The sequence below is a fragment of the Theropithecus gelada genome, chromosome 5 (assembly GCF_003255815.1).
Source record: "Theropithecus gelada isolate Dixy chromosome 5, Tgel_1.0, whole genome shotgun sequence".
Lineage (NCBI taxonomy): Eukaryota > Metazoa > Chordata > Mammalia > Primates > Cercopithecidae > Theropithecus > Theropithecus gelada.
In genome coordinates, this window is record NC_037672.1 from 147792159 (window position 1) to 147819675 (window position 27517).

The 27517-nt window shown below is 35.9% G+C and overlaps 1 protein-coding gene across 2 annotated transcripts in view; it reads right to left on the reverse strand.

The window, feature by feature from the left end:
* LRBA (LPS responsive beige-like anchor protein) overlaps positions 1-27517 on the reverse strand; it is a 756763-nt gene that overhangs the window by 556596 nt on the left and 172650 nt on the right. For both annotated transcript variants that reach the window (XM_025385122.1, XM_025385123.1), the window contains 3 exons: positions 24800-24959; positions 21180-21621; positions 8142-8275 (listed from right to left, as the gene is read on the reverse strand). In XM_025385122.1, coding sequence (XP_025240907.1) covers positions 8142-8275; positions 21180-21621; positions 24800-24959 — 736 coding nt within the window. The remainder of the gene's footprint in view (positions 1-8141; positions 8276-21179; positions 21622-24799; positions 24960-27517) is intronic.

Below are 27517 nucleotides of genomic sequence, written 5' to 3' on the forward strand. Positions count from 1 at the left end.
CACCTTAACACTTGGTGTCCAGATCTTGGTTTCTTAATACTATACTCCACTAAAAGAAAGAAATGGCTGATTCGAGATCTGTGGAAGAAAAGCACCAAATGAGTTTGAAACATCTAGTTATGCTGTGTAGAAAGCAAGGAATGATAGGATATGTCCAAGGAATAATAGGTTATGTCACAAGGACACTGAAGCCAGCTTGAAGGGGCTTCCACTGATCAAACACCCTTGTATTCCATCCTGGGTGAGAAAGTGAGACTCTGTCTCAAAAACAAAAAAAAAAAAAGGAATTGCCATTTTTGGCCAGGTGCAATGGCTCATGCCAGTAATCTCAACACTTTGGGAGGCCAAGACAGGAGGACTGCTTGAGCTCAGGAGTTCAAGATTAGCCTGGGAAACATGGCGAGGCCCTGTCTCTACTAAAAATACAAAAAAGTAGCCAGGCATGGTTGTGTGTGCCTGTGGTCCCAGCTACTTGGGAAGCTGAGGTGACAGGATCACTAGAGCCTAGAGGGCAGAGCTTGAAGTGTGCTGAGATTGCACTACTGTACTCCAGCCTGGGTGACAAAGCAAGACCCTGTCTTAAAATACAATACAATACAATACAATACAATACAATACAATACAATACAATACAATACAATACAATACAATACAATAACAATACAACACAACACAACACACACAACACAACACTTCCCTCTGCTTCACACCACTCCCAGAACTTCCTCAGGCTCACTTCAATTGTATCTAGGCATGCTGATTCAATGTGCTCTTTTTGGTAAGGCAAATAAAGTTAATTCTGGATATAGATAAGCATAGCCAGGACCTAGTCAGAGGTTTTGTGGATTTAACTGATTAAAAAACAGCAAGGACCTGAGGCAATTTTGAGCTTTCCTGAAACATGCTTGGTTTTTAGGCAGCACTTGATCAACAACCCTCAGTTCTGATTACCAGGTCTCAGTCAAATCCAAGGATCCAAAAATCTAGACAATTTTACCCCCCAACAAGCTTGGTTCCTTTTGGAAAGCGGGCAATGCAGCAATCTTTCACAATTAACCTCTGGATGATTACTGAGCCCACCTTAGAGTGAGCACATTCCTAGTACAAAATGAACTTAACTATAGTCAATCTTTCTTTTCCACAACATACTTCCTTTCCCATTCCCTTGATAATCAAAGTTGACTTTCCTTTATACTGGAAGCTTTGTATTGCTTACAGTCCTACCTTCCTCACCATCCTGTTCAGCTGAGATCTACCTGTACCTAAAAACTCTAACCAACTGACTGGTGGTCAGGACGCATAGGATTCCTTTAAAAATGAAGCTAAAGCACACACTTCATCATGCTGACAATTATTTTTTATTTTTCTTTTTTTGAGACAGAGTCTTACTCTCTCACCCAGGCTGGAGTGCATTGGTGTGATCAGAGCTCACTGCAGCCTTCAACTCCTGGACTCAAGCCATCTTCCTGCCTCAGCCTCCCAAGTAGCTGGAAATATAGGTGCATACCACCACACCCGTCTATTTCCTATTTTTTTTTTTTTGGTAGAGAGAGAGTCTCATTATGTTGCCCAGGCTGGTCTCGAACAATCCTTCTCTGGTCTCAAGCAATCCTTCAGCCTTGGCCTCCCAAAGTGCCAGGGTTATAGGCGTGAGCCACCATGACCAGCCCATTGTGACAATTTTTAAAAGCATATATATCAACTCACATTTCATCATAAAAATAATGCTATTTTTGTATTTTTCACAATAAAATTTCAAATTAGAGGGCAAGACCAGCGAAGTTGAAAAACATTTTTTCACCCTTTGGTATCCGGCACTTCTAAGAGTCAGGTTCAATCCTAAAATCATACACAACACTCAGTAAAGTACTTCACAGACCCATTGGCCTTATTACACTCGGTACATGACATCTGCAATTTTCTAAGTTTTTGACAACAATCTGATCAATGAATCACAGTGGGTCATTGACTGTTACCAGTGATTAATAAAATATTTCTGTGTTTTTTAACTGGTGATAGTTTTTGAAGACCTTTTTTTTTTTTTTTTTTTTTTTTTGAGATGGAGTCTCGCTGTCTCCCAGGCTGCAGTGCAGTGGTGCGATCTCGACTCACTGCAACCTCCACCTCCCAGGTTCACGCCATTCTCCTGCCTCAGCCTCCTGAGTAGCTGGGACTACAGGCGCCCACCACCACACCCAGCTAATTTTTTGTATTTTTAGTAGAGACGGGGTTTCACCATGTTAGCCAGGATGGTCTTGATCTCCTGACCTCGTGATCCACCTGCCTTGGCCTCCCAAAGTGCTGGGATTACACGCGTGAGCCACTGCGCCTGGCCTGAAGACCATTTTTTATTGCATTGTATCAGACATTTTCTCTATTAGCATTATTGATGGATTTTCTTGAGCTTTTCTGACACTAATACAAAGAAACACATAAGGTCCCATTTACTTAAAAGTAGAAATGGAAAAAATAAATCCCTCCCCAAAAAAGGTATGTATGAGGCTTTAGGGGGAAAAAAAGGTGGGGCGGGGAATGTATGTATGAGGCTCTAGGCAAAATTAGCCTTTATTGTGTTAAATGGTTTATTGTGGGGTTTTTTTGTTTGTTTTTTGTTTTAAGAGATGAGGTCTTGCTCCGTTGCCCAGGCTGGAGTGTACTGGTGTGATCACAGCTCACCACAGTCCTGAATTCCTGGACTCAAGTGATCCTCCTGCCTCAGCCTTCTGAGTAGGTGAGATTATATGCATGTACCACCGCGTTCAGCTAATTTTTTAATTCCTTGAAGTGAAAAGTTACCCAAGCTAGCCTTGAACTCCTGGCTTCAGGTGATCCTTCCACCCTAGCCTCTCAAAGTGCTGAGACTACAGGTGTAAATCACCACACCCTGTCCACTGTTGTAAATGATACAAATTTTAATGAGAAATGCGTATTAGAAATGTGAAAAAGAAAAGCAACATTGTTGCTTCTAAATAAAGCAGTAACAAAAATTATTTCCTCACACTACCCTAGAAGTAATGCCAATTTTCAATTCTAAAAAAGAATACAGCAGAAAGAGATTTTTTACAAAGTGTCTTAAGTCATAAGAAGATACTTTACCAACAAGGATAATAAATTAACCAGCAAAAGTTATAAGAAAAAAATCACATGAAAGAATAAACTAAATACATCAGTAATTTCACACTAGGTTGTTCTCCATTCCTGCTGGGAAAAAAATGTAACATCCAAACACATTCTGTATTTTTTCAACTCAGATAAAAATATAAACTTTCAATCAATTTGTTTTAAATTAAATTATCATTAAATATTTCCAGCAAATGATCACAAACATATAAATGCAGAAGCTACCTCCAACATGTGGAATGATACTCACTTATCTCTTCCTTATCCTAGCACTGATAAACTGGCTCCTTCAAACTGACAGTTTTCCAGACATTCAAAAGGACAAAAAGGAAAACGCAAATATATCATCTGTCTAGCATCTATCTGGGGAGTAGGCAATTGTTTATTTAAGGTCCCTGCGGGGTCTAAATAACTAATGTCCCCTGCAATAAAGAATCATTAAAACAAATGCCAATTTTTTAACCCCTAAACACATTAACACTGCATTTCTCTTTCTCTTTTCTGAACCAGTAAATTCAGCCAGGGATCATCTATATGCCCAGTAAAAACTAATTAAATAAATCTTATTGAATGAATAAAAATAAGCCTATTGGCCCAAATCTTACACAAAGGAAATATGGTTATGACTCAAATATTTCCCTAATATTAAAAAAGTACTAATTAATAATGTATATGGCTCTGATAAACAGATACTGTCTAATATTCTAGTAAGTGGTAGAATTACTAAATTTTGCAAAGTAGCAAACACCAGGCATATAAATTAGTGAACAGTATACTTAATTCCTTTATTGAGCTAGTTTCAATTTTGATTTATTCATGTATGCTTTGCAGTACAGAGAAACAGCATATTGGAAAAAGAGTAATAATATTTTAACATACAAGAAGGGATACTGGGTGAAGGTGGAAGGATCACTTGAAGCCAGGATTTCAAGGCTTGTCTGGGCAATAGAGCAAGACTCTGTCTCTACAAAAATTTTAAAATTAGCCAGGAATGGAGACACACACCTGTAATTCTGGCTACCTGGGAAGCTGAAACAGGAGGATCACTCAAGCCCAGGAGTTCAAGGCTTAGTGATCTATGACTGTGCCACTGCACACCAGACTGAGAAACAGAGAAAGACCCTGTCTCAATTTAAAAAAAGAAAAAAGAAAGGATACTGTATTCTAGGTAATCAAATCTGTGCTGATGACTATAAAATTTCCAGATTTTGATATATTTGCTAAAATCACTTTTGCTTTTATTTTCTTTGAAAACATGCAATAAAGGATATGTCTTATCCTCTGATGAATATCTTTTAATACTTATTAATTAGAAGATACAATTGTTGCTCTTAGACTAGTCCTTTTGGTTGGTAAAATGCTGCATAAGCCAAGGTATGCTATTCAAATTAAAATTTGAAATTTGTACACCAAAAAAGTTTTGTATGTTAATTATAGCCTTAATAATGTGTATTATTTCAAACTGCAAACAAATTATCAATTTCTATGGGTTATAAAATTATTTCAGTGATAATATTTTCATAGAAAAAGCTTTGACCTCATATAAACCTGGCAAGTGTAAACTCTGTTTCTGTGATTAGTATCTATCTTAGTTTCTCTTTAATTGTACTGCATGTAAAATGTGTCTCATTTTAATATCAAAATTTCCAAATATCCACAAATGGGAATTACCTTGAAGGTATCATGTGAATATATAACAGAAAATATGAGTGTCATAGCAGAAACCTCGTATTTTCTATCAAGTAAATTTTTTGCCCAACTGTAGGATAATGTAAGTGTTCTGAGCACATTTAAGATAGGGTGGATTAATCTATGCTGTTTGGTAGGTTAGGTGCATTAAATGCATTTTCAATTTTCGATATTTTCAACTTACAATGGTTTATCATGATGTAACCCCATCATAAGTCAAGAAGCATCTATATTCCAGGTCACAAATGCATTTAACACAAAGCCTATTTTATAATAAGGTATTGGATATATCACATAATTTACTAAATACTGTACTGAAAGTGAAAAATAGAATGGTCATACAGAAAACTTGATGTACAATTTTTACTGAATGTGTATTGCTTTCACACCATTATAAAGTCAAAAAATTGTTAAGTTGGAACCGTCTATATATTTATCTACTTCTTTTAATGGCAAATAACTTAAAGCAAGAGACCCACCAAAAAGAAAACAAAAATGTATCAGTTAAAAAAAATATTGACAAGGGAGAAAGAACTATTTGGGGGGTTGGGGTGGATTCCATGTGGAAATGAGTACTTAACAAGTGCAAGGGCAAGTATAGTAGGCAAAAGTATGTAAAGTGGGGCGGTAGAAGAGTAACAAGCAGGACAACTAAAAACACTAGATTAGGTTAGATTTTTCTTATCAAGGCAGTAATGTTCATGGCATCAATTAACGGAATAAAACAGAAGCAATACACTGAAATGGAGAACCCATATGACAGTAACAAGAGCACAGTGAAAGAGGAGAAAGAAGAGTCAGATGTGGAAACCAAAATAAATGGTAAACAGAAAGACCATAATCACAAGGAAGACTTGAAATAACTGAAAAAGGAATAACTATTTTTTTTAAATGGGGGTGGGGTTGGGGGGGAAAAAGTTTAAAATTCTAGTTCAAGATGGAAAAAAGAATTGGTAACCATTTGAGAAACTCCATCAAAAAGCATACAAAATTTAAGCAACAGAAAAATGAGATACATTATGAGCTGGATCAATGGTACAGGGTTTTGTAGATTTTGCCAATAAATACAACAGTCTTCAAGATAGCAAAGTGTTTTGTAATTCTGCATACGGTTTTTCAAAGTGAGTATTTTAAATTACAATAAATTTACTGGAAAAATGCAATGGCTTCAGAGAGAAATGTATAATACTGTTACATGTAAAATATTACCCATATGTCTCAGCTGTTTATCTCTTCTGAAAACTCCATGACTTAAATTTTAAAGAATAGGCTTAAAAGCAAAGGGTCCTATTTACTCTGTTCCCTAAACTGAAACTAGAGGGCAGTATGAGAAAATATTTTACTCAGTGTACTTTGAATTTCTGAAATCACATTTGATTTGGGATGTTACTGAAAAATTTACTGTAACTGAATTTAAAAGATGGCATATAAATCATTTCATAGATACTAATAACCATTGCATTTTTCACAAAAGGGACTACTCTAGAAAAACCACAGTTGATTCTTTTTTTTAAAGGACTTTAGATGGGGGTGGAGAAGCGGAAATGTGCATACCCAGCTCCAAATGAATTACCAAATTATTTCTTCTCCAAAGGGGGAAAAAAAAAAAAGAGGCATCAGAGTATAATGGAACAATAAAGATGAAAAATTTGCTAGAGTTTCATGTCCATTTTCCTTTGTAATTCTCACCGGGCCAGGGGAAACCAGCGAGGGAGAGAATGAGAGGGTATTTGAGTATTCTCTGTACTTCAAACTCAATTTTCCTGTAAACTTAAAAGTGATCTTAAAAAGTCTATCAATTTTTGAAAAAAATTATAAAATAAAAAGCAAGGCAGACAAAACTCTGATACAATTGCAGCTTTTGGTTTCAAAGTAGAACAAAAATTCTAATTACTAATTTTCCTAAGAATAAAAATAATACAAGACTATTAATTAAATTTTAGAAATACTACCTAAAGTAAATATCGAAAATCAAAACTGTCAGTAGCCCAACTTCATGGAGAGCCAAATGACTTCATAATACACTTTCTTGCTTTTATCATGTAAAGAAGGTAGATAAGTCACTTGGTTGTAATTATATGGTACGTAAAGAATTGCATATAACTTTCTTTTACTTAACTACTGAACATTTTCTCTTATCACTAAGTACTATAAAATTTGTACAAAATTAAACAGGCTTAAAACTTCTGATAAAATATATTTTTGTTAACACAAGTACAATAACAAATAAAAAAAAGAGAGAAGACAAAAGAAATAAACATAGTATTTGTTTCTAGGATACATGATTACATAGTACACATCAAGGAAAAAAGTTCCCAGCTACTGCACAGTAGCAATATCAAGTTTGGAAAAAAACTCTCCAAGATACGCTAATTTGCCAAATAAAGGTAGAACAGCAGAACAGAAGGCAAACCCTGGCCTGAGATATCCCAAAAGAAGTAACAGCATTATTTCTGTTCTCAATATAATCCACCAGGCCATTCCTTCAAAATTTCTGTATTTTTCATCAATCTCAACCTAGAATCTTAAGATGAATGTTTTGGTGGGTACAATATCTTGTTATTAACCTTAAGAAACATCAAAATATCCAGAAGAAAACCACTGATACAGTAACATCCCCTTTGTTATACTTGGTCATTTTAATACTGCACATTCTTCAAGTTTACCCCGTATCACCACAAAGCTTCCCATCATCGTATAGAATCTTGCATCCATATATATGCTTTTATACATAGAAATAATTCTTTATCCACATACATGATTTTAGACATGGAAAGAATATAGAAGGAGAGATGGACAAAAATAAAATTGCCATAGAAGGAACTGAACCAGTATGACCACTGTTAGAATGATGCTACACTTCAGAGCAGCATTCCTTTCCAAGCCTCTAATTCAAAAAAATTGCCAAAAAAAACAAAGTATTGGATACTATATAAATATTTGACAACCAGTAACCATATTAAAAGATTACATGTCAACAAGACTTTCTAATTTAGGCCACTATCAATATACATCTTCTTAAGTGCAGGGAAAGAAAACAAAGGAAAAAAGTATTTTTATGAATCTATCATTCCTCCATGCACTCATCTACCCAACTAGCAGCATCTAATCCACCACACAATATTAGGTTTGAGTGGAGAAAATACTGAAATCCTCGACTTAAATTCTTTTAATTTTACTCAAATTTATTCAGAAAAGTAGTAAACAATCAACAGGATAAAAGCACAATGGTTTCTAATGTGCCCCCAAATTTTAAGTTAATCAAAAATCCTAAGCTTTGCTAAAATGAGATGTAAAAACATTTTTGTTGAAATCACTGATAACTAGCTCACCTGGTGATTCTCCTCCCACATCTGAGGCTTGGGCTGAATCTGCTGAGGAAACCACACTGACAGCATTGGTAGGTATGCTTGTAGTAAAGGTGGAAGGTGAGACTGCTGATTTTTTTGCTGCAACAATGACACTTCTGTAATAAAGAAAGTAAACAGATTGAAAGATACAAATTGATCTCTTGAATTAATTACATGAATTTCAAAACAGAAATTAGGTAGCTAACTTATTTTTCTAATTTTCTTATTTCAATTTGATGTACAATTTAGACTTTTCACCCAACGTGAAATTTCTTCAATACTGTCCATTTTTATCTGCATTTCACTATGAAAATATAACAATCCATTTTAACATTTAAACTTATATTTACCACATAGTATTTTTAAAATTTAGGATTATCTTTAATTATCTAACAAATAAAATATAACCAAAAGAACTAAAGCAGAAAATTCAACGTTTCCACAAGAATTGTAAAGCGCTGCTAATCTGAAATAATAAAACCTTGGAAATCTTATAAGCTTAAAAAAAAAGTAGATATAAGCAATTTGCTAACATGTATACAACCCAGTTTTTCATTTTTAAACCCCAAAGTTTATATATCTTTTGATAATATACAAAAAAGTAATGCATAGGAATAAAAACCATATGCAAAAATATCAAATAATCAAAGTTCTTTATCTTGTACATTATTCAAAGGCAGGTATTTATGATATACCAATTTCAATTAAAATGTAATACTTTATACCAAACAGTAACTAAAAGACCTTGTTAGTCATAACTTAAAAGGCATTTTTAATTGAAGTTGGCTCTATAAACATGCAAAAACTCAGTTAATGAGGTAAAGAGGACAGCTGATATATAATGCACTCCCACAGCAGTGCTTACTTTTAATTACCTGGTGTTAACTATAAGCCTAAAGTCTTCAACATTCAATTTACTTAATCACATCTTTTGTTGACAGTACTATAACTGCAAGCTTCAAGTATTCCCTTAATAGCTTTAAAGTATTCAGCTTCTAAACAAAGTAACTTAGGTACTTGATCCCAATACATGCATTCAAAAGTGAAAATTATGTAATTCCAATATTTTAATAATACATTTTTGTAGTTATTTTTAAAAACACACACACAAAGCAAAATAGGTTTCGTTTTACTTCAGTGCCTATCATGCGAGGGCAAATACTGTTGCCAATTAAATCAAGTTCTCTTGTGCTAGGCATGGCTTATTCAATGTACTTGAGGGTAGCTGGTGTCACATCATTATAAGGGTGACTGCCAATGTTAACTATACACTAAAAAATAGAAGCAACAGCCACCTGAGCCCCCAATCCAAAATGGTGTGCTTAAATCATGGCAGCTTATATCAGATGAAGATTATTGACTTAAGGGGGAGTAGATATGACGTGTGTGTGTGTGCATGCGCACATGAATGTGTGTGTGTACGGGTGTGTTAGTGGTACCTTCAAAAACAATACGAAATGTAATTTGTAGTATTTCCTACTGGAAGGAGAAATTTAAAACCTACTGCTTAAGAAAATCACTGTCTTCTAGCAATGTCTGTGCGGGGGAGGGAGGAGAAATATGAAGAATTTACTTTCACATTTGTTCACAAAAGAAAGAACCAGCAAGATCTAGTTTACTCATACAATAAGTAGGAACTGAATGGAGCAACAGAAAGGAACACTTAGAAAAGTGCAATTGCTTTTTCTATAATCAAAATGTAAGATATATACCTATGTATGCTATGACTCAACATTTCCACTTCTAGGAATTTCCTCAAGAAAGCTTATGTCCACAAAATATGTATACAATAATGTTCATATAGGCTTTATTTATAATTGGCAAAAGCTGGAAATAGCCCAAATGTCCTTTATGCAGATATAGAAAATTTTAAATGGTGCTATGCTTCTGGAATGGAATATTATTCAGCAGTAAAAGGTAACAAACTACTGATGAATGAAATGAAAAGGTAACAAACAACATGGATGAATCTCAAAAGCATTATGTTGAATGAAGCCTTATACTAAGGAGTATATACTTTATGGGTTGGTTTTTTTTTTTTAAACATGTATGTCTAGAACAAGCAAAACTAATGTATGGTACACAAAATTAGAATAAATAATTGCCTCTGGGGGATAGGAACCAGAATTGGCTGGGAAAGAGAACTTTCAAGACCAATGATATCATGATGGGGACCTGGGGTTACACAAATGTATAAATTTGTCAAAACTCATCAAACGGTATACTTAAGACTTGTGTCTTTCATGGTATGTAAATTTTAGATTTAAAAAACGGTATCGATCTCCAGTTAGAGAGCTGCATGCTAGCTGAAATATTTATTTAATCACATTTATTTAATCACATCTTTTGTTGACAGTACTATAACTGCAAGCTTCAAGTATTCCCTTAACAGCTTTAAAGTATTCAGCGTCTAAACAAAGTAACTTAGGTACTTGATCCCAATACAAGCATTCAAAAGTGAAAATTATGTAATTCCAATATTTTAATAATACATTTTGTAGTTATTTTTTAAAACACACACACAAAGCAAAATACGTTTCGTTTTAAGAGTGAAGTGAACTGGTATCTACAATTTTGAAGTACATTACAAAAATAAGATTGATTGATGGATACATGGTGAAGCAAACAGAGTTAAAAGCTAATTGTTGAATCTCAGTGATGGGTCTACAGGTTTTCACTGTACAACTCTTTCAACTTTTCTGTTTGCCTGAACATTTTCATAATAAAACACTGGAAAACTGGTAACAGAACAGAATTTACTACAGCTGTTCCAAATATGCACAATCCCTATTTATTCAAGATGACATGGCTAATTAAACTCAACAAAGGAACTCAACTTCATTTCTAATCCTTCATCCTCTTGCTGTTAATGTCTCAGTCACAAATAAGGTCTTATTCTTTTATTCAGTTCAGGAAATATTTATTGTCCAGGATCTTTCACCTTTTGTCAGGAATGACAGATCAGAAGTACGGCTTTCTACATGAATCTATATTTTACATGTTCCTCACACACTTCTTCAACACGCTCTTACGGTTGCTAAGTGTGTTGTGTCATTTCACAACTCCAACCCTTTGTATATACGCCTCCTCTGCCAAGATGCCTTCTTCTTAATCCTGCTTGCTTGTTAGGTAATATAAAATTATAAATTCTAATAGCAGCTAAGATAAATGAAGCACTGACAATATGCCAAGAATTATTATTCAATTTTCAAAACAATCCTAAGGTACGTATTAATTCAATTTTTAGAAATTTTAAATCTAAACCTCAGAAAGGTAACGTAATAACCAAAGTAAATAGTAGAACTACCATGCAAATCTAGGTTTATCTAACACCAGAGCCTTGAATTTGAACCGTTTCCCCATGTTGACCTTTCTTAAAACTTTTGAGATATAATTCACAACCATTTAATTCACTAAAAATAGACAATTAAGAGATTTTTAGTATGCTCACAAAGTTGTACAATTATCACCACAATCATATTAACATTTAAACATAATTTTAGAATCATCTATAAGCAACAGTAATAAAGATCTCTAGCATATAAAATTATTTATATACTACCATAAAATCACAAAAATATATCTGCTCATAAATTATTAAAAGCTGCATTCTTTCACATAGCTACATAATTAGTTCATAATAGAGAAATAAAATTCATCAATTTCCAAATTCACTGATTGATTCAAATCAATTCTAAGGAATTAACACAATACTGCTTCAGCTTAAGGCTATACAGAAACAAAGAAAAATCAAAGTTACAATGATCCCATTAAAAGGACAATAAGCTGTAGGTAGATTTTGAAATATTTTCATTGTCTTTACCAATCATTGTCATTATTATTATAAAGTTTCAGTGTAAAAGACTAAAATCTTCAACAGAGGAGATCTTTATCGTGTTTATCTTGTTAAATATAAGTATAAATCTAAATTAGTAAAGCATGTTCTACAGTTTACAAAAATAATCTAGAATTTTAAATTTACCAATAGTTAAGATTTATCATGCAAAAGCTAAGCATTTAATATTATCTTTTTATACGATGCATTGGAAAATACAGAGAAAATGCAACATGCATTTGACAAAACTGAGACTTTACATGACAGGCAATGTGCTAGGGATATTATTTCTGGCACCTTTCTCAGGCTACAGCTCAGGTTTCTATTTAAGAAACAAATTGAAATCTTTTTTAATGTTTAAGAACAATTATTGGAATTTTTTATATCTACATCAATTTTAGCAGAAAGTGCTTCAAACTTTTTAGCATAAGGAATTTGAAAGACAGACAACCAATTATGCAAGCTAGTTTCCCAAATTGTCAATTATAAACCAAATACTGAAGAGATAAAAATTGTTATTACCATTTTTTTCTTTATGAACTCACTATGAATACTTAATATTTGTGGGGCACTGTGCTTAAGAACATACACAAATTACCATATTTATATTTATGACAACCTTTGAGGTTAGTACTACATATTATTATGCTAATTTTACGAATGAGAAAGAAGTAATTTTCCTAAAGTCTCACACAGAACAAATGAAAATACTGTTGCTGGATTTTTTCTTTCCCCTGAACAAGGGATACTCATTTCAAAGTTTCTTTTAATTTACTGGCAATAGGCAAATAGTAACAATGCCTTCCAGATCAATAAAGTTGAGAAGTTCCATTTCAGTATTATATCAGTTTCAAATATCACAAACCCTCACACAAATGCTATTTTATTTAACATACAAATAGTTCACTAAAGGAAAAAAGAGCATTTCAGCCTACCACTTTAGTCCCTAAGGATCCAGTTGAAAAGCCAGACCAGTCCTTGAACTTTATCAAGATAAATTCCTGGCATTCACTAATCATCAGAGAGGATCTTCAAATTAGATAAGAGCAAGAATTTTGGCATGGGAATGAACACAAACACCTTTGCATTCACAAAGGCCCACAACCTGGCAGCCTTTCAGCAAGGTTTTATTCATGTAGCTGTTACTCTAAACTTTCCAGCTATTCCTTGGAAGTTGATAATACTTAAGATATGAGGAGAGTTGTGATTTCTGACATAGCATTCCTGAGATAAATACATGATCAGAGGGATGCTTTGAAATTCCCAAAGATATTCCACTAGCCCATGGCAGCATGAAAGTTTTTAAAAAGGTGCCTCTAACCAAGAAAAAACAAGGGAGGTAAAAAACAGAGCAGTCTCCTTGCCATCAGAGACTGTTAAATGAATACCAGACATGTCAAATTCTACAGAACATCCTGGAAATTGCTACCATCAAAATTATCTGTTGTTTTCTACTTCAATAAACCCCTTAAAATGTATTATGCCTAAGCATGATTTCCTAAATATATTCATGATCTACTCACTGAAGACATCAGTAAGGCACAAATTTAATTTCTATGATATTTAAAAAAGAAATAAATGCTAAAATATATAAAATTTGGATCATTAGTAAACAATGTAACTATATTAATAACATATATTAAATTTAAAAGTATAGCCTCACATTTTTGAGTACTCAATCTAACACAAACAAATCTAAATAAATTGTAAAAATTGAGAATAGACAGGGCACAGTGGCTCACGCCTGGAATCCCAATGCTTTGTGAGGGCAATGCAGCTGGATCGCTTGAAACCAGGAGTTCAGGACCAGCCTGGGCAACACAGCAACACCTCATCTCTACAAAAAAAAATGTAAATAGCTGGACATGTTGGTCCCAGCTACTCAGGGGACTGAGGAAGATCGATCCCTTGATCCCACTAGTTTGAGGCTACAGTGAGCTATGACTGCCACTGCACTCCAGCCTGGGGGGCAGAGCAAGACACTGTCTCAAAAATAAAATAAATAAATAAAAATTGAGGCCAGGTGCAGTGACTCATGCCTGTAATCCCAACACTTTGGATCATTTGAGGACAGGAGTTTGAGACCAGTCTGGCCAACATGGCAAAACCCCGTCTCTACTAAAAATACAAAAACTAGCTGGGCATGGTGGCACACACTGGTAATCACAGCTACTCTGGAGGCTGAGGCACGAGAATCGCTTAAACCTAGGAGGCGAGGTTGCAGTGAGCCAAGATCACACCACTGCACTTCAACCTGGGTGACAAAGTGAGACCACCTCAAAAAAAAAGAATAGCAAATTCCAAATTATACCAGACACAGCTTTTTCCATTTAAAAATATATGTCTTCAGTATCATTCTATACAGTGCTCTTTTACTCTTTAATGACTGCATAATATTTACTATGTTTTTCAAAAATAATACATGTAACCAATCATTTATAGATTGGCAGCTATAAAAACCAACTTTCCACTATTATAAAACAATTTTGCTATTAAATGCAGCAAGGTAAATCATTCAAAAGAGACAGGTCTTTTAGTGTCACCATTTAATAGTAATAAGGCCATAAGCTATTACTTAACTTCTCTGTGACTGAGTTTCTACATCTTTAAAGAAGGAATAAAGATAGTTATCTATCCATTCTAAATGCATTTAGGATAGAACTTCACAGACTAAAATAGGCAATTCCACCTGCAGAAAACATTTTATACTTGGTTATTACTTCTGTATGAACTTCCACAGTGGAAGTAAGTTTATATATTTTAATTTTTAATTAACATGCCAATTTACCTCCAATAAACTGTAGCAATATGCACTCTCAACAGCAAAAAAAAAAAAAAGTATCTTCATATCCTCATAAATAACAGCTGTGATTTTTTTAAAAAATCTCTGCTAATTTAATTGAGGGAAATTATATCACTCATTTCTTTTTAATCTCATGAGTACATAGTAGGTGTATATATTTATGGGGCACATTTAATATTTTGATACAGGCATGCAATCATAATCATATCACAGTAAATGGGGTATCCATCACCTCAAGCAGTTATTTCTTTGTGCTACAAGCATTCCAATTATACTCTTTTAGTTATTTTTTAACTGAATAATAAATTATCATTGACTGTAATCACCCTGTTGTGCTAAAAAAAAAAAAATAGATATGGCTGGGCGCGGTGGCTCACGCCTGTAATCCCAGCACTTTGGGAGGCCGAGGCGGGCGGATCACGAGGTCAGGAGATCAAGACCATCCTGGCTAACACGGTGAAACCCCGTCTCTACTAAAAATGCAAAAAATTAGCCGGGCGAGGCGGCGGGCGCCTGTAGTCCCAGCTACTCGGGAGGCTGAGGCAGGAGAATGGCGTGAACCCGGGAGGCGGAGCTTGCAGTGAGCCGAGATCACGCCACTGCACTCCAGTCTGGGCGACTAAGCGAGACTCTGTCTCAAAAAAAAAAAATAGATATTATTGATTCTATCTAACTATATTTTTGTACCCATTAACCATGTCGACTTCCCTCCTAGTCTACAGTACCCTTTCTAGCCTTTGGTAACCCTCATTCTACCCTCTATTTCCAGGAGTTCAACTGTTTTAATTTTTAGCTCCCAAAAATGAATGAGAATATGTGAAGTTTGTCTTTCTGTGCCTGGCTTATTTCACTTAATATAATGATGTTCTCTACTTCCATTCATGTTGCAAATGACAAGACCTCATTATTTTTTATGACTGAATAGTATTCCATTCTGTATATATACACCATATTTTCTTTATCCATTCATCTGTTCATAGATACTTAGTTGCTTCCAAATCATGGCTATTTTGAACGGTGCTGCAATAAACATGGGAGTGCAGATATCTCTTCAATAAATGGAGTTCCTTGCTTTGGGGTATATACCTAGCAGTGAAATTGCTGAAACACATACTAGTTCTATTTTTAGTTGTCTCGGGAACCTCCAAACTGTTTCCCATAGTGGTCATAGTAATTCATACTCTCACCAACAGTATATGAAGGTTCCCTTATCTCCACATCCTTGCCAACATTTGTTACTGCTTATCTTTTGGATATAAGCGATTTTAACTGGAGTGAGATGATATCTCATTGCTTTGATTTGCATTTCTCTGATCAATGATGTTGATTGAGCACCTTGTCATAAAATCGTTTGACATTTGTATGTCTTCTTTGAGAAATGTCTATTGAGATCTTTAGCCCAATAGTTATCATTTTAAAGTTATCATTTATCATTTTAATTAAATTTTTTAAGTTATCATTTATTTTAAAATTTAGTAATAAATTTTAAAGTTATCATTTAAACATTAAATGATAAATCATTTAAAATTTAGTAATATTTTTAAATTATTATTAATACATCTCTTCCTATAGAGTTGGTTGAGTCCCTTATATATTCTGGTTATTAAAACCCTTGTCAGTTAACCAGAATATATAAGGTTATTATATAATCCCCAGTCTGTGGGTTGTCTCTTCAATTTGTTGATTGTTTTCTCTGCTATGCATAAGTTCTGTAGCTTGATGTGATCTCATCTGTCCATGTTTGCTTTCACTGCCTGTGCTTTTGGGGTATTACTCAAGAAATCTCCCCAGATTAATGTCCTGAAGAGTTTTTCCAATGATTTCTTTCAGTAGCTTCATAGTTTCAGGTCATAGATTTAAATCTTTAATCCATTTTGAACTGATTTTTGTATGTAGCAAGAGATAAAGGTATTCATTCTTCTGCATATGGACATACAATTTACTCAGTACCACTGAGAAGACTGTCCTTTCCCCATTGCATGTTCTTGGCAACTTTGTCAAAAATGAGTTCACTTGTAGATGTGTGGATTTATTTGAGTTCTCTATTCTGTTCCATTGGTCTATGTATCTGTTTTTATGAGAGTATCATGCTGTTTTGGTTACCATGGCTCTGTAGTATAATTTGAAATTTTGTTCTCTTTGCTCAGGATGGCTTTGGCTATTCTGAGTCTCTGTGGTTCCATATAGTTTCTAGTAATATTTTTTCTATTTCTGTGAAGAATGTAATTGGTATTTTTATATAGATTGCATTGAATCTGTAGATCGCTTTGGGTAGCATGACATTTTAACACTACTAATTCTTCCAATCCATGAACATGAAATATCTTTCATTTTGGGGGTCCTTTTTAGTTTCTTGCATCAATGTTTTATAGCTGTCATTGAGGGATCTTTCACTTCTTTGGCTGTTTATTCCTAGGTATTTTACTTATAGCTATTGTAAATTGGATTGCTTTCTTGATCTCTTTTTCAGATTGTTCACTGTTAGCATATACAAATGATACTGATTTTTGTCATGCAACTGTACTGAATTTATCAGTTATAATACTTTTTTACGGACTCTAGGTTTTTCTAAATATAAGATCATATCATCTGCAAACAACTGACTTCTTCATTTCCAATTTAAATGCCCTTTCTTTCTCTTCTGATTGCTTTACCTAGGACCTCCAGTACTATGTTGAATAACAGTAATGAAAGTGGGCATCCTTGTTTCATTCCAGATCTTAGAGAAAAGGCTTTAAGTTTTTCTCTGTTCCAAATGATACTAGCTGTGGATCTGTTGTTTACGGCTTTTTATTGTGTTGAGGTATGTTCCCTCTATATGCAGTTTTTTGAGGGTTTTTATCATGAAGAAATAGTGAATGTTATCAAATGCTTTTCAGCAGTAATTGAAATGATCATATGGCTTTTGTCTTCCATCCTATTGATATGATGTTTCACATTGATCAATTTGTGTATGTTCAGACATTCTTGCATCCCCAGAATAAATTCCACTCATTATGCATCAATTTTAAAAAAGTTTTTTTTAGACAGGGTCTTACTCTGTCACCCAGTCTGGAGTGCAGTGGCATGAACACAGCTCACTGTAGTGTCAAACTCCTTGGGCTCCAGTGATCCTCCCACCTCAGCCTCCTGAGTAGCTGAAACTACAGGCACACATCACCATGCCCAGCTAATCTTTTTATTTTAAAATCTCACCATGTTGCCCGGGCTAGTCTCAAATTCCTGGACTCAAGCAATCTTCCCACCTCAGCCCCACAAAATGCTGGAATTACAGGTGTGAGCCACTGCATCCAGACAAAAAGAAAAAAAGAAATTCATAAAATGAAAAATCTCAGAGGTTATGAAAATAAGTTAAAATATATCAAAACTTACACACACAAACACTTAGAAATATTATATGGTATCATCTGCAGTTAAAAGAAATGTAAACAATGTAAATGTCAATTATTAAAGCATAACTGTATAAAATTAACATTAATCCATACTGTACTACTATAATAACTTCATAGCTACTTCCTGCCACAATTGCATTGAGCTCCAGTATTGTGAGCATCACTTAAAATGCTGTGTGATGCTAGTCATCTCAGAGAACACAGTTCCTCTCTTTTCTTTTGGGGACGGGGTGAGGAGTTTTGTTCTTGTTGCCCAGACTGGAGTGCAACGGCACGATTTTAGCTCACTGCAACCTCCGCCTCCCAGGTTCAAGCGATTCTCCTGCCTCAGCCTCCCATTTTATACCTGGGATTACAGGTACCCGCCACCATGCCTGGATAATCTTTTTGTATTTTTAGTAGAGACGGGGTTTCACCATGTTGGCCGGGCTAGTCTGGAAATGCTGACCTCAAATGATCCACACGCCTCAGCCTCCCAAAGTACTGGGAAGTTCACCTCTCCAGTAAACTGTGTATCACAGCAAAAGGGATCTCTCCGAGTTCTCACATATTTTTCATCATGTTTAGTGCAATACTATAAACCTTTAATAACATAATGGGACCCATACAAAGTGCCACTAGCAATACTGGACATGCTCCCAAGGAGCAGGGAAAAGTCATGACATTATAAGAAAAAGTTGAATTGCTTGATATGTACTGTAGATTGAGGTCTGCAGCTGTGGTTGCCTGCCATTTCCAAAGAAATTAATCCAGCATAAGGACCACTGTAACAAAAGAAAAGGAAGTTGGCAAAGTTGTTACTGCAGTGACACCAGGAGGCGGGAAAAAAAAAATGCATTTTTTGTGAAATATCTTTATCTTGCACTGAAAATGCAGCTTTTATGCGGATGCAGGATTGCTATAAGAAAGGCATACCTATAGACTCTAACATGATTTGAGAAAAACTGAAGTCATTATATGTCAACTTAAAGAAGAATCTAAAGCTAAATTTAATGCCAGCAAGGATGATCGAGATAACAGGAGAAGCAGCTTCTGCCAACCAAGAGGCAGCAGCTGAGTTCCTAGACATCATTAAGAAAAACATTGAGGAGAAAGGATCAGCCTGATCAGGTTTTTAATGCAGACAAAAGTAACTTATTTGGGGTAGGTGGGGGAAGCCACAAAGGATACTTATTAGCAAGGAAGAGAAGTGAGCACTAGGATTTATGGCAGGAAGAGACAGGCTAACTCTACTGTTTTGTGCAAATGCAGTTGGGTTTATGATCACGATTGCCCTTATCTATTAATATAAAGCTGCTAACCCCTGAGCCATGAAAGGAAAACACAAACACCAGCTGCAACTCTGTTGGTTGTACAAGAAGGCCTGGCCAACGAGAACCCTTTTTCTGGATTGGTTCCATTGAAACTTTGTCCTTAAAGTCAGGAAGTACCTTATCACCTTATCAGTAAAAGATTAACTTTTAAAGTTCTTTTGCTATTGGACAATGCCGCTGACCACCCAGAACTTCATGAGTTCAACACTGAGGGTGTTGAAGTGGTCTAACTGCCCTCAAACACAATTTCTCTAATTCCACCTCTAGAACAGGAGGTCACAAGGACCTTTATGGTTCATTACACATGGTATTCTTAGGAAACAACTGTCAACACTATGGAAGAGAACCTGACAGAACATCATAAAAGTCTAGAAGGATTATACCATTTAAGATCATTGTTATAGAAAAAGCTGTGGAAACCATCAAGTTTGAAACAATAAATTCTTCCTAGAGAAGACTGTGTCTAGGTGTTGTGCATGACTTCACAGGATTTCTGACAGAACTAATGAAGGAAATCATGAGAGATTGTAGATATGACAAAAAGGTGAGGGGTGAGGGGTTTCAAGATATGAATCTTGGAGAAATTGAAGAACTAACAGATACCACAACAACAGAGGGATCAACAGAGGGAAAACAACTTGATGGAAACAAGAATATCCAAACCACTATCAGATGAGGAAGACATAGAAGAAGCAGTACCAGAAAATGAACTGACATTAGACAATCTGGCAGAAGGGTTCTAATGATTCAAGACTGCTTTTAACTTCTTTTATGACATGGACCCTTCTATGACACAGGCACTGAAACTAAAGCAAATGGTGAAAGAAGGGTTTGTACCACATAGAAACATGTTTAGACAAATAAAAAAGCAAAAAGGTCAGAAAGAAATTACAATGCATTTCTGTAAATTTACACCAAGTGTGTCTGCCTGTTCTGCTTTCCCTTTTACTTTCTCCACCTCTGCTACCTCAGCTGCCTCTGAGATACTAAAATCAACCTCTTCTCTTCCTCCTCCTCAGCATACTCAACATGAAGACAAGAAAGATGAAGATCTTTATGATGATTTGCTTCCCCTGATGAACAGTAACATATTTCTTCTTATGATTTTTTTCTTTTTAGACAGAGTTTCGCTCTTGTTGCCCAGGTGAGAATGCAATGGTGCGATCTCAGCTCATTGCAACCTCCGCCCCTCCCAGGTTCAAGCGATTCTCCTACCTCAGCCTCCGGAGTAGCCTGGATTACAGGCACATGCCACCATGCCCAGTTAATTTTTGTATTTTCAGTAGAGACCGGGTTTCACCATGTTGGTCAGGCTGGTCTCGAACTCCTGACCTCAGGTGATCCACCCACCTCAGCCTCCCAAAATGCTGGGATTACAGATGTGAGCCACTGCACCTGGCCTTTCTTAAGATTTTCTTAATAACATGTTCTTTTTTTCTAGCTTACTTTACTGTAAGAGTACAGTATATAATACATATAATAATCAAAATATGTGTGAATCAACTTTATGTTATCAGTAAAGTTTCTGATCAACATAAGCTATTGGAAGTTAAGTTCTGAGGGAGTAGAAAGTTATATGCAGATTTTTGGCTACACAGGGGGTCAGCATCCCTAATCTCCATGTTGTTCAAGGGTCAGATGTAGAAACATACCAAAATGAAAACCTATTTTCAGTACCTGTCAAAAGATCTGAACTGCACAGGTTGTTCCACAGACAGATCACCAAGGGCTCCAAGGCAGGCTGGTGGCAGAAGGGCAGGATCCACTGTGACTCCATCTGCTGGTATGTTAACCAAGCTTCGGAGAATGTCTTTCACATTGACATTTTTTGAAACCGAAACTGACGGCGTAGCCTTAGTGTCCAACTCATTTCCTCTGTCATTTTTGGTTTCCGGAGACTTATTGACTTCTAAAGAAAGAGTAGATAGCACCTCGCTGATTGCATCTGGGCCTGCACTGACTCCAGGAGGTGCTGTGTGAGGAGTTACTTCCACATGGCTTCCTAAACCAGTGGCTGTTTCTTCCCCAATGCCTGAGTCCCTCCTTCGAGCAGATGATGTGCTTTCAGATTCTTCCACTGATGCCGTAGTTAAAGTGCTGAATGCTGCTGGTGTGATTTCTATATCACACCCAGAAACAGAAAAAATAAACAAAAATTTAGAACCAATTTTTAAAAGGTATATTCAATCTTAATAGCTATCTACTGTTTTGAATTATGAAATACATCATGTTCTAAAAGAGCAAAAACTAATTATATATTCTATAAAATGTACTGAGTGGATACACCTATTATCAAGAGACATGGTATAATAAAATAAATAAATACTTGCAAAAATTACCTAAAGTAATGGGTAGCAATACAAGGTCGAAAGTCATTGGCCTATAAGAAAAAGTCTACAATCTGTGTGTGTGTGTGTGTGTGTGTGTGTGTGTGTGTGTGTGTGTGTCTGTTGCCCAGGCTGGAGTACAGTGCTGTGATCTAGGCTCACTGCAGCCTTGACATCCTAGGCTATCCTCCCACCTAAGCCTCTCAAGTAGCTGAGACCACAGGTGTGTGCCACACATCTGGCTAATTTTTCTATTTTTTTGTAGAGATGAGGTTTCACCATGTTGCCCAGGCTAGTCTCGAACTCCTGAGCTCAAGCAATCTACCAGCCTAGGCCTCCCAAAGTGCTAGGATTACAGGCATGCACCACCATGCCTGGCCCAAGTCCACAATCTTTACGATAAAATAAAAAGCTCTACCTCAAACATGGTTACTGCAGCTGGAAAACTTGTTACCTCTTCTACAAGCATAAATAATTCAATGATCCTTAAAATCCAGTTCAACGAGGAATGCCTCCTTTTCTCTCTGTTTAATTCTCACTCCCTTTAATCAGGGTTTCAACCCATTCTTGCAAAAATGGTCTTATCAAGGTCACCAAAAAATCTGCATCTTGCTAACTCCAATGGTCAGTTTTCAGTCCTAACAGAACTTCACATAACAGCAGCAGCTAATTATTCCCTCCAACTAGACAATGCTTCCTTTCCTCAGCTTGCAGGACACCATTCTCTTTTTGTTCTCCTTGTACTACCTCACTGATTGTTCCTTTTTAACATCTCTCACCTCTTTTTCTCCCTGATTTCTTAAGCTGGAGGGACACAAGGCTCAGTCCTTGTTCCTCTTATGTTCTCTATCTACATTTGGTCCCTTCGTGATATCATTCATTCTCCAAGTTTTAAATACCACTATACCCCCCACCAAAAAAGTCAAACTGTTAAATACAACTGCTGCCCTACAACTTATCTTACATGTCTAAAAAACATCTCAAACTCAACATGCTGAAAACTGAATTTCTTCTCTTTTTATCTTTCCCTGAAAATCTCTTTCACCTTTAATCTACTCCACTGTACCTTGTAATCATTTTTGACTACCTTTTTCATTCACAAAACGCAAACCTAATGTTTTAAAATTCTGTTTTTTCTACCACTAAGACATATCCAGAATCTGACTGCCTCTCACCATCTCTAGTTGCCAACCTAATCCATCCCACCATAACCTCTTGCCTGGATTACTGATTACTGCAATATCCTCCTAACTGGTTGTGGAGGAGGGTTGTTTCAATAATCCTACTGCCCCATGTCTCCTGGTACTCATCCCTTGATAAGCCCTTGAATCTAGACTAGGCTTGACTGACAATAACCAACAGGATCTGGCAAAAGCAGCAGTGGGCCAGTGCTTGGCCCGCATTTTAAGAAGGTCTGGTAGCTCTTGCTCCCAGAATCTCTGAACATCTCTGTAAGAAGTGTGGCTTATTTCTGATCTACCTTGCTGGAAAGAACATGTAGAGAGATGATATGGAGACAGAGATGCTCTCCAAACTAATGAAGGAAACGAGGAATTCATTTGAGAACAAGTATCAAGGCTATAGACATATAATCCCAGCTCAGCTGTTTTAGTCAGTCAGTCTCAGTTCTTGGAGCCATCCCACCTGAGGCACTACATACACTATTAGAAAAGTCATCTTAGATTTTCCAGACCCAGCAAACAACATCTGAAACAGGGATAAACCATGCCCACTGTGCTCTATCCAAATATAACTCAAGGAATCATGTAAGAAAGATTAAAATGGTTGTGGTCTTAAGCCACTAAGCTGCAGGGTAAGGTAGTAAACAGCAGTATCTGACACTGATTATCCTTGCCCTCTATATTCTCTACACAGGATATAGAGTTACTTTTTTTTTTTTTTTTTTGGAAATGGAGTCTCACTCTGTCACCCAGGCTGGAGTGCTGTGGTGGGATCTCTGCTCACTGCAACCTCTGCCTCCCAGGTTCAAGGGTTCAAGCGATTCTCCTGCCTCAGCCTCCTAAGTAGCTGAGATTACAGGCACCCACCACCACGCCCGGCTAATTTTTTGTATTTTTAGTAGAGATAGGGTTTTACCATGTTGGCCAGGCTAATCTCCAACTCCTGACCTCACGTGATCCAGTTGCCTCAGCTTCCCAAAGTGCTGGGATTACTGGTGTGAGCCACCACGCCCAGCCCAGAGGTACTTTTAAAAACATAAACTATAACTCCTGTACTCAAAACCCTCCAATGAGCTCTCATTTCCCTCAGAGAAAAATCCATACCCAATAACTCCTGGTCATTCCTTATATTTTTACCCTGCTTATTATTTTCTCTCTTTTTTTTTTAAAGCACTTTTACCACCTTCTAAAATACTATACAATTTACTTATAACATGTACATATTTTTTATCTCCTCCCATTAGAATGTAAGCTCCGTAAGGACATATTTTTTTTTGTTTTGTTTTAGTCATGAATATATACCCAAGTATCCAGTAGATATTGAATGAATGTCGAGTGAATAATAAATTGCCTCCTTTGGGTGGCAGCTACTTCTATAACTGCAACAGCTACTTTACTAACTATACTTTTATAACTGGCAGCTACTTTTAAAACTCCAGTTATTGCAGTTACTTGTTAACAAGTCTGTCTCTTGTAAGAGAATATGAGTTAGTGATTCTTCACAGCAAATTAAGTCAATAAAATTTTTCCACTCTTTATTTGTATAAGATACCATTTTCTGACTTACCTTTAATTAGATGGTTCATTTAAAGAACAAAAAAAAAATCCCAGTTGCAATTAATTACACAATATTTAAGCCAAAATATTTAGTTAATAATAAAAATGTATGTATGCTCTCACTTAATTTACACATAAATGAATTTAAATTCCAGTATCAATATTTTAACCATCAAAAGTAAGTAACATTTATTTGAAATTTGATACAAAGGAATAGAAAATGCAAACTTACCAGAGAGTGATACATTCCCATTTTCACTACCAGTTTCCGTAAATGACTGGCTATGCCTTTCATTTTGGGGTTCCAAAATGTCTCTGTACTTGGAGACCATAAGAACAGAGATAAAGTATACTACTGCCAAGGCTAAAAATTGAGCTTGTTTGCTATCCTCCTGGGAAAAAAAAATTAAAGAAGTTGATTATGTAACCACAAAATAATATAATTACATTTTACATCACAACGTTTAAATACAAAACAGGTTCACAAATCTTTCAGTATACACAGAAAATACATACCTATATAAATAATAAATTTATTAACAAACTTATTGAGTAAACATTAGGCAAAGACTCTTAGAGAAATGTCTTTAAATGAGAGGTTTTATACTTGCAAAATATGGAGAGAAGCTAGCTCATTTTTAAAAATTATTCAATCTAAAGACATATGTCCTAATACACATTATAATGTTAATCAAACAAATAGTCATTATAACTCTATGAAAACAGGTCAGATGCAGTGGCTCATACCTGTAATCCCAGTACTTTGGGGGGGCCAAACCAGGCAGATCACTTGAGATCAGGAGTTTGAGATCAGCCTGGCCAATATAGTGAAACCCCATCTCTACTAAAAATATAAAAATTAGCCAGGTGTGGTGGCACATGCCTGTAATCCCAGCTATTCAGGAGCCTGAGGTGGGAGAATGGTTTGAACCCAGGAGGCAGAGGTTGCAGCGAGCCGAGATCGCATCACTGCACTCCAGTCTTGGTGACAGAGTAAGACTCCATCTGAATATATACATACATACATACATATATACGTACATACATACATAACGATATGAGGATAACTGGTTATTTTTATCTATAATCATAAAAGCTAAAATATATAAAATATCACAATAAAAGTGCTAAAAAATAAACATGCAGGAGGAAAAAAAAAGAAGCTATTAGATACAGAATATGATGCCAAAGGAATTCCTTCTTTTCTTGTTTGAGACAGGGTCCTACTCCATCGCACAGGTTGCAGTACAATGGCACAATCATAGCTCACTGTACCCCTGAACTCCTGTGCTCAAGAGATCTTCTCGCCTCAGCCTCTCAAGTAGCTAGGACTACAGGAATACACCACCACACACAGTTAATTTTTGTTTTTTAATTTCTTGAAGAGACAGGTTCTCGTTATGTAGCTCAGGCTGGTCTCGAACTCCTGGCCTCAAGCAATTCTCCTGACTTGGCCTCCCAAAGCACTGGGATTATAGGTGTGAGCTCCCACACCTGACCACAAAGGAATTCTTGAGAGTATTTTAAACAGTACAAACAATTATGTATCCGGATTAAAAATAAAGTATGAGAAAGTAGACAAATTAGACTGACCTCTTGAAGGGCCTAGGCTCCATTCTAGCTCTACAGGTCACCTATATATCTGTATATCACTGACCTCTTCATCTAGTTGCCACAGTAACTGAATCTTTTTTTCACAAAAGATTTTTCTGTAGCAAGCAATGCTGTTTGATATCATTTTACTCACAGGATTGAACCCTACCAATGCTTTATCAAACACATTTAGGTATATTCTAAATCCTTTGTTATCATTTCAACAATGTTCACAGTATCTTCATCATGAGTGGATTCCATTGCAGGAAACCACTTTCTTTGCTTATCCGTAGGAAGCAAGTCTTCATTTGTTGGAGTATTATCATGAGATTGTAGCAATTCAATCACATGTTTAGGCTCTGCTTCTCTTTCTGATTCTCTTGCTATTTCCACCACATCAGCAGTGACTTCCTCCATGGAAATCATGAACTCCTCAAAGTCATCCATGAGAATTGGAATCAGTTTCTTCCAAACTCCTGTTAACACTGATACATGGATTTCTTCCCGTGAATCACGTGGGTTCTTCATGGTATCTATAATAGTGGATCAATTCCAGAAGATTTTCCATTTACTTTGCCCAGATCCATCAAAGGAATTACTATCTATAGCAGCTACAGTCTAATAAAATTTATGTCTTAAATAATAAGACGAAGTATTTCTTAAATAGTAAGTCAAAATGACTCTTAATCCATGAACTGCAAAATGAATATTTCACTAACAAGCAAGAAAATAACATGAATCTCCTTGTATATCTGATCAGATCTCTTGGGTGACCAGGTTTATTATCAATGAGCAGTAATAATTTGAAAAGACTCTTTTCTTCAAACAGGTCTCAATAGTGGGCTTACAACATTCAGTAAGCCATGCCGTAAACAAATGCACTATTACCCAGGCTTTGCCATTCCATTTACAGCGTGCAGGCAGAGTAGATTTAGCATAATTCTTAAGGGTCCCAGGATTTTCAGAATGATAAATGTGCATTGGCTTTAACTTCAAGTCACCAGCTGTATTAGTCCCTAACAAGAGAATCAGCCTGTCCCTGGTAACACTGAAGCCAGGCTTGACTTCCTGGTAGCTAGGAACGTTGTAGGATGGTATCTTCTTCCAATAAAAGGTGTTTTGTCCACGTTGAAAATCTGTTGCTTAGTAGCTACCTTCATCAGTTTCTTAGCTAGCTCTTCTGAACTTAGTGCTTCACCTTGTACTTTTCTGTTATGGAGACAGCTTCTTTCCTTAAACTTTCCTTAAACTAGCTTCACTTTTCTTCTGCAGCTTCCTCACTTCTCTCGGCCTTTACAGAATTGAAGAGAGTTAGAGCCTTGTCTGAAATAGGCTTTGGCCTAAGCAAATAGCGTGG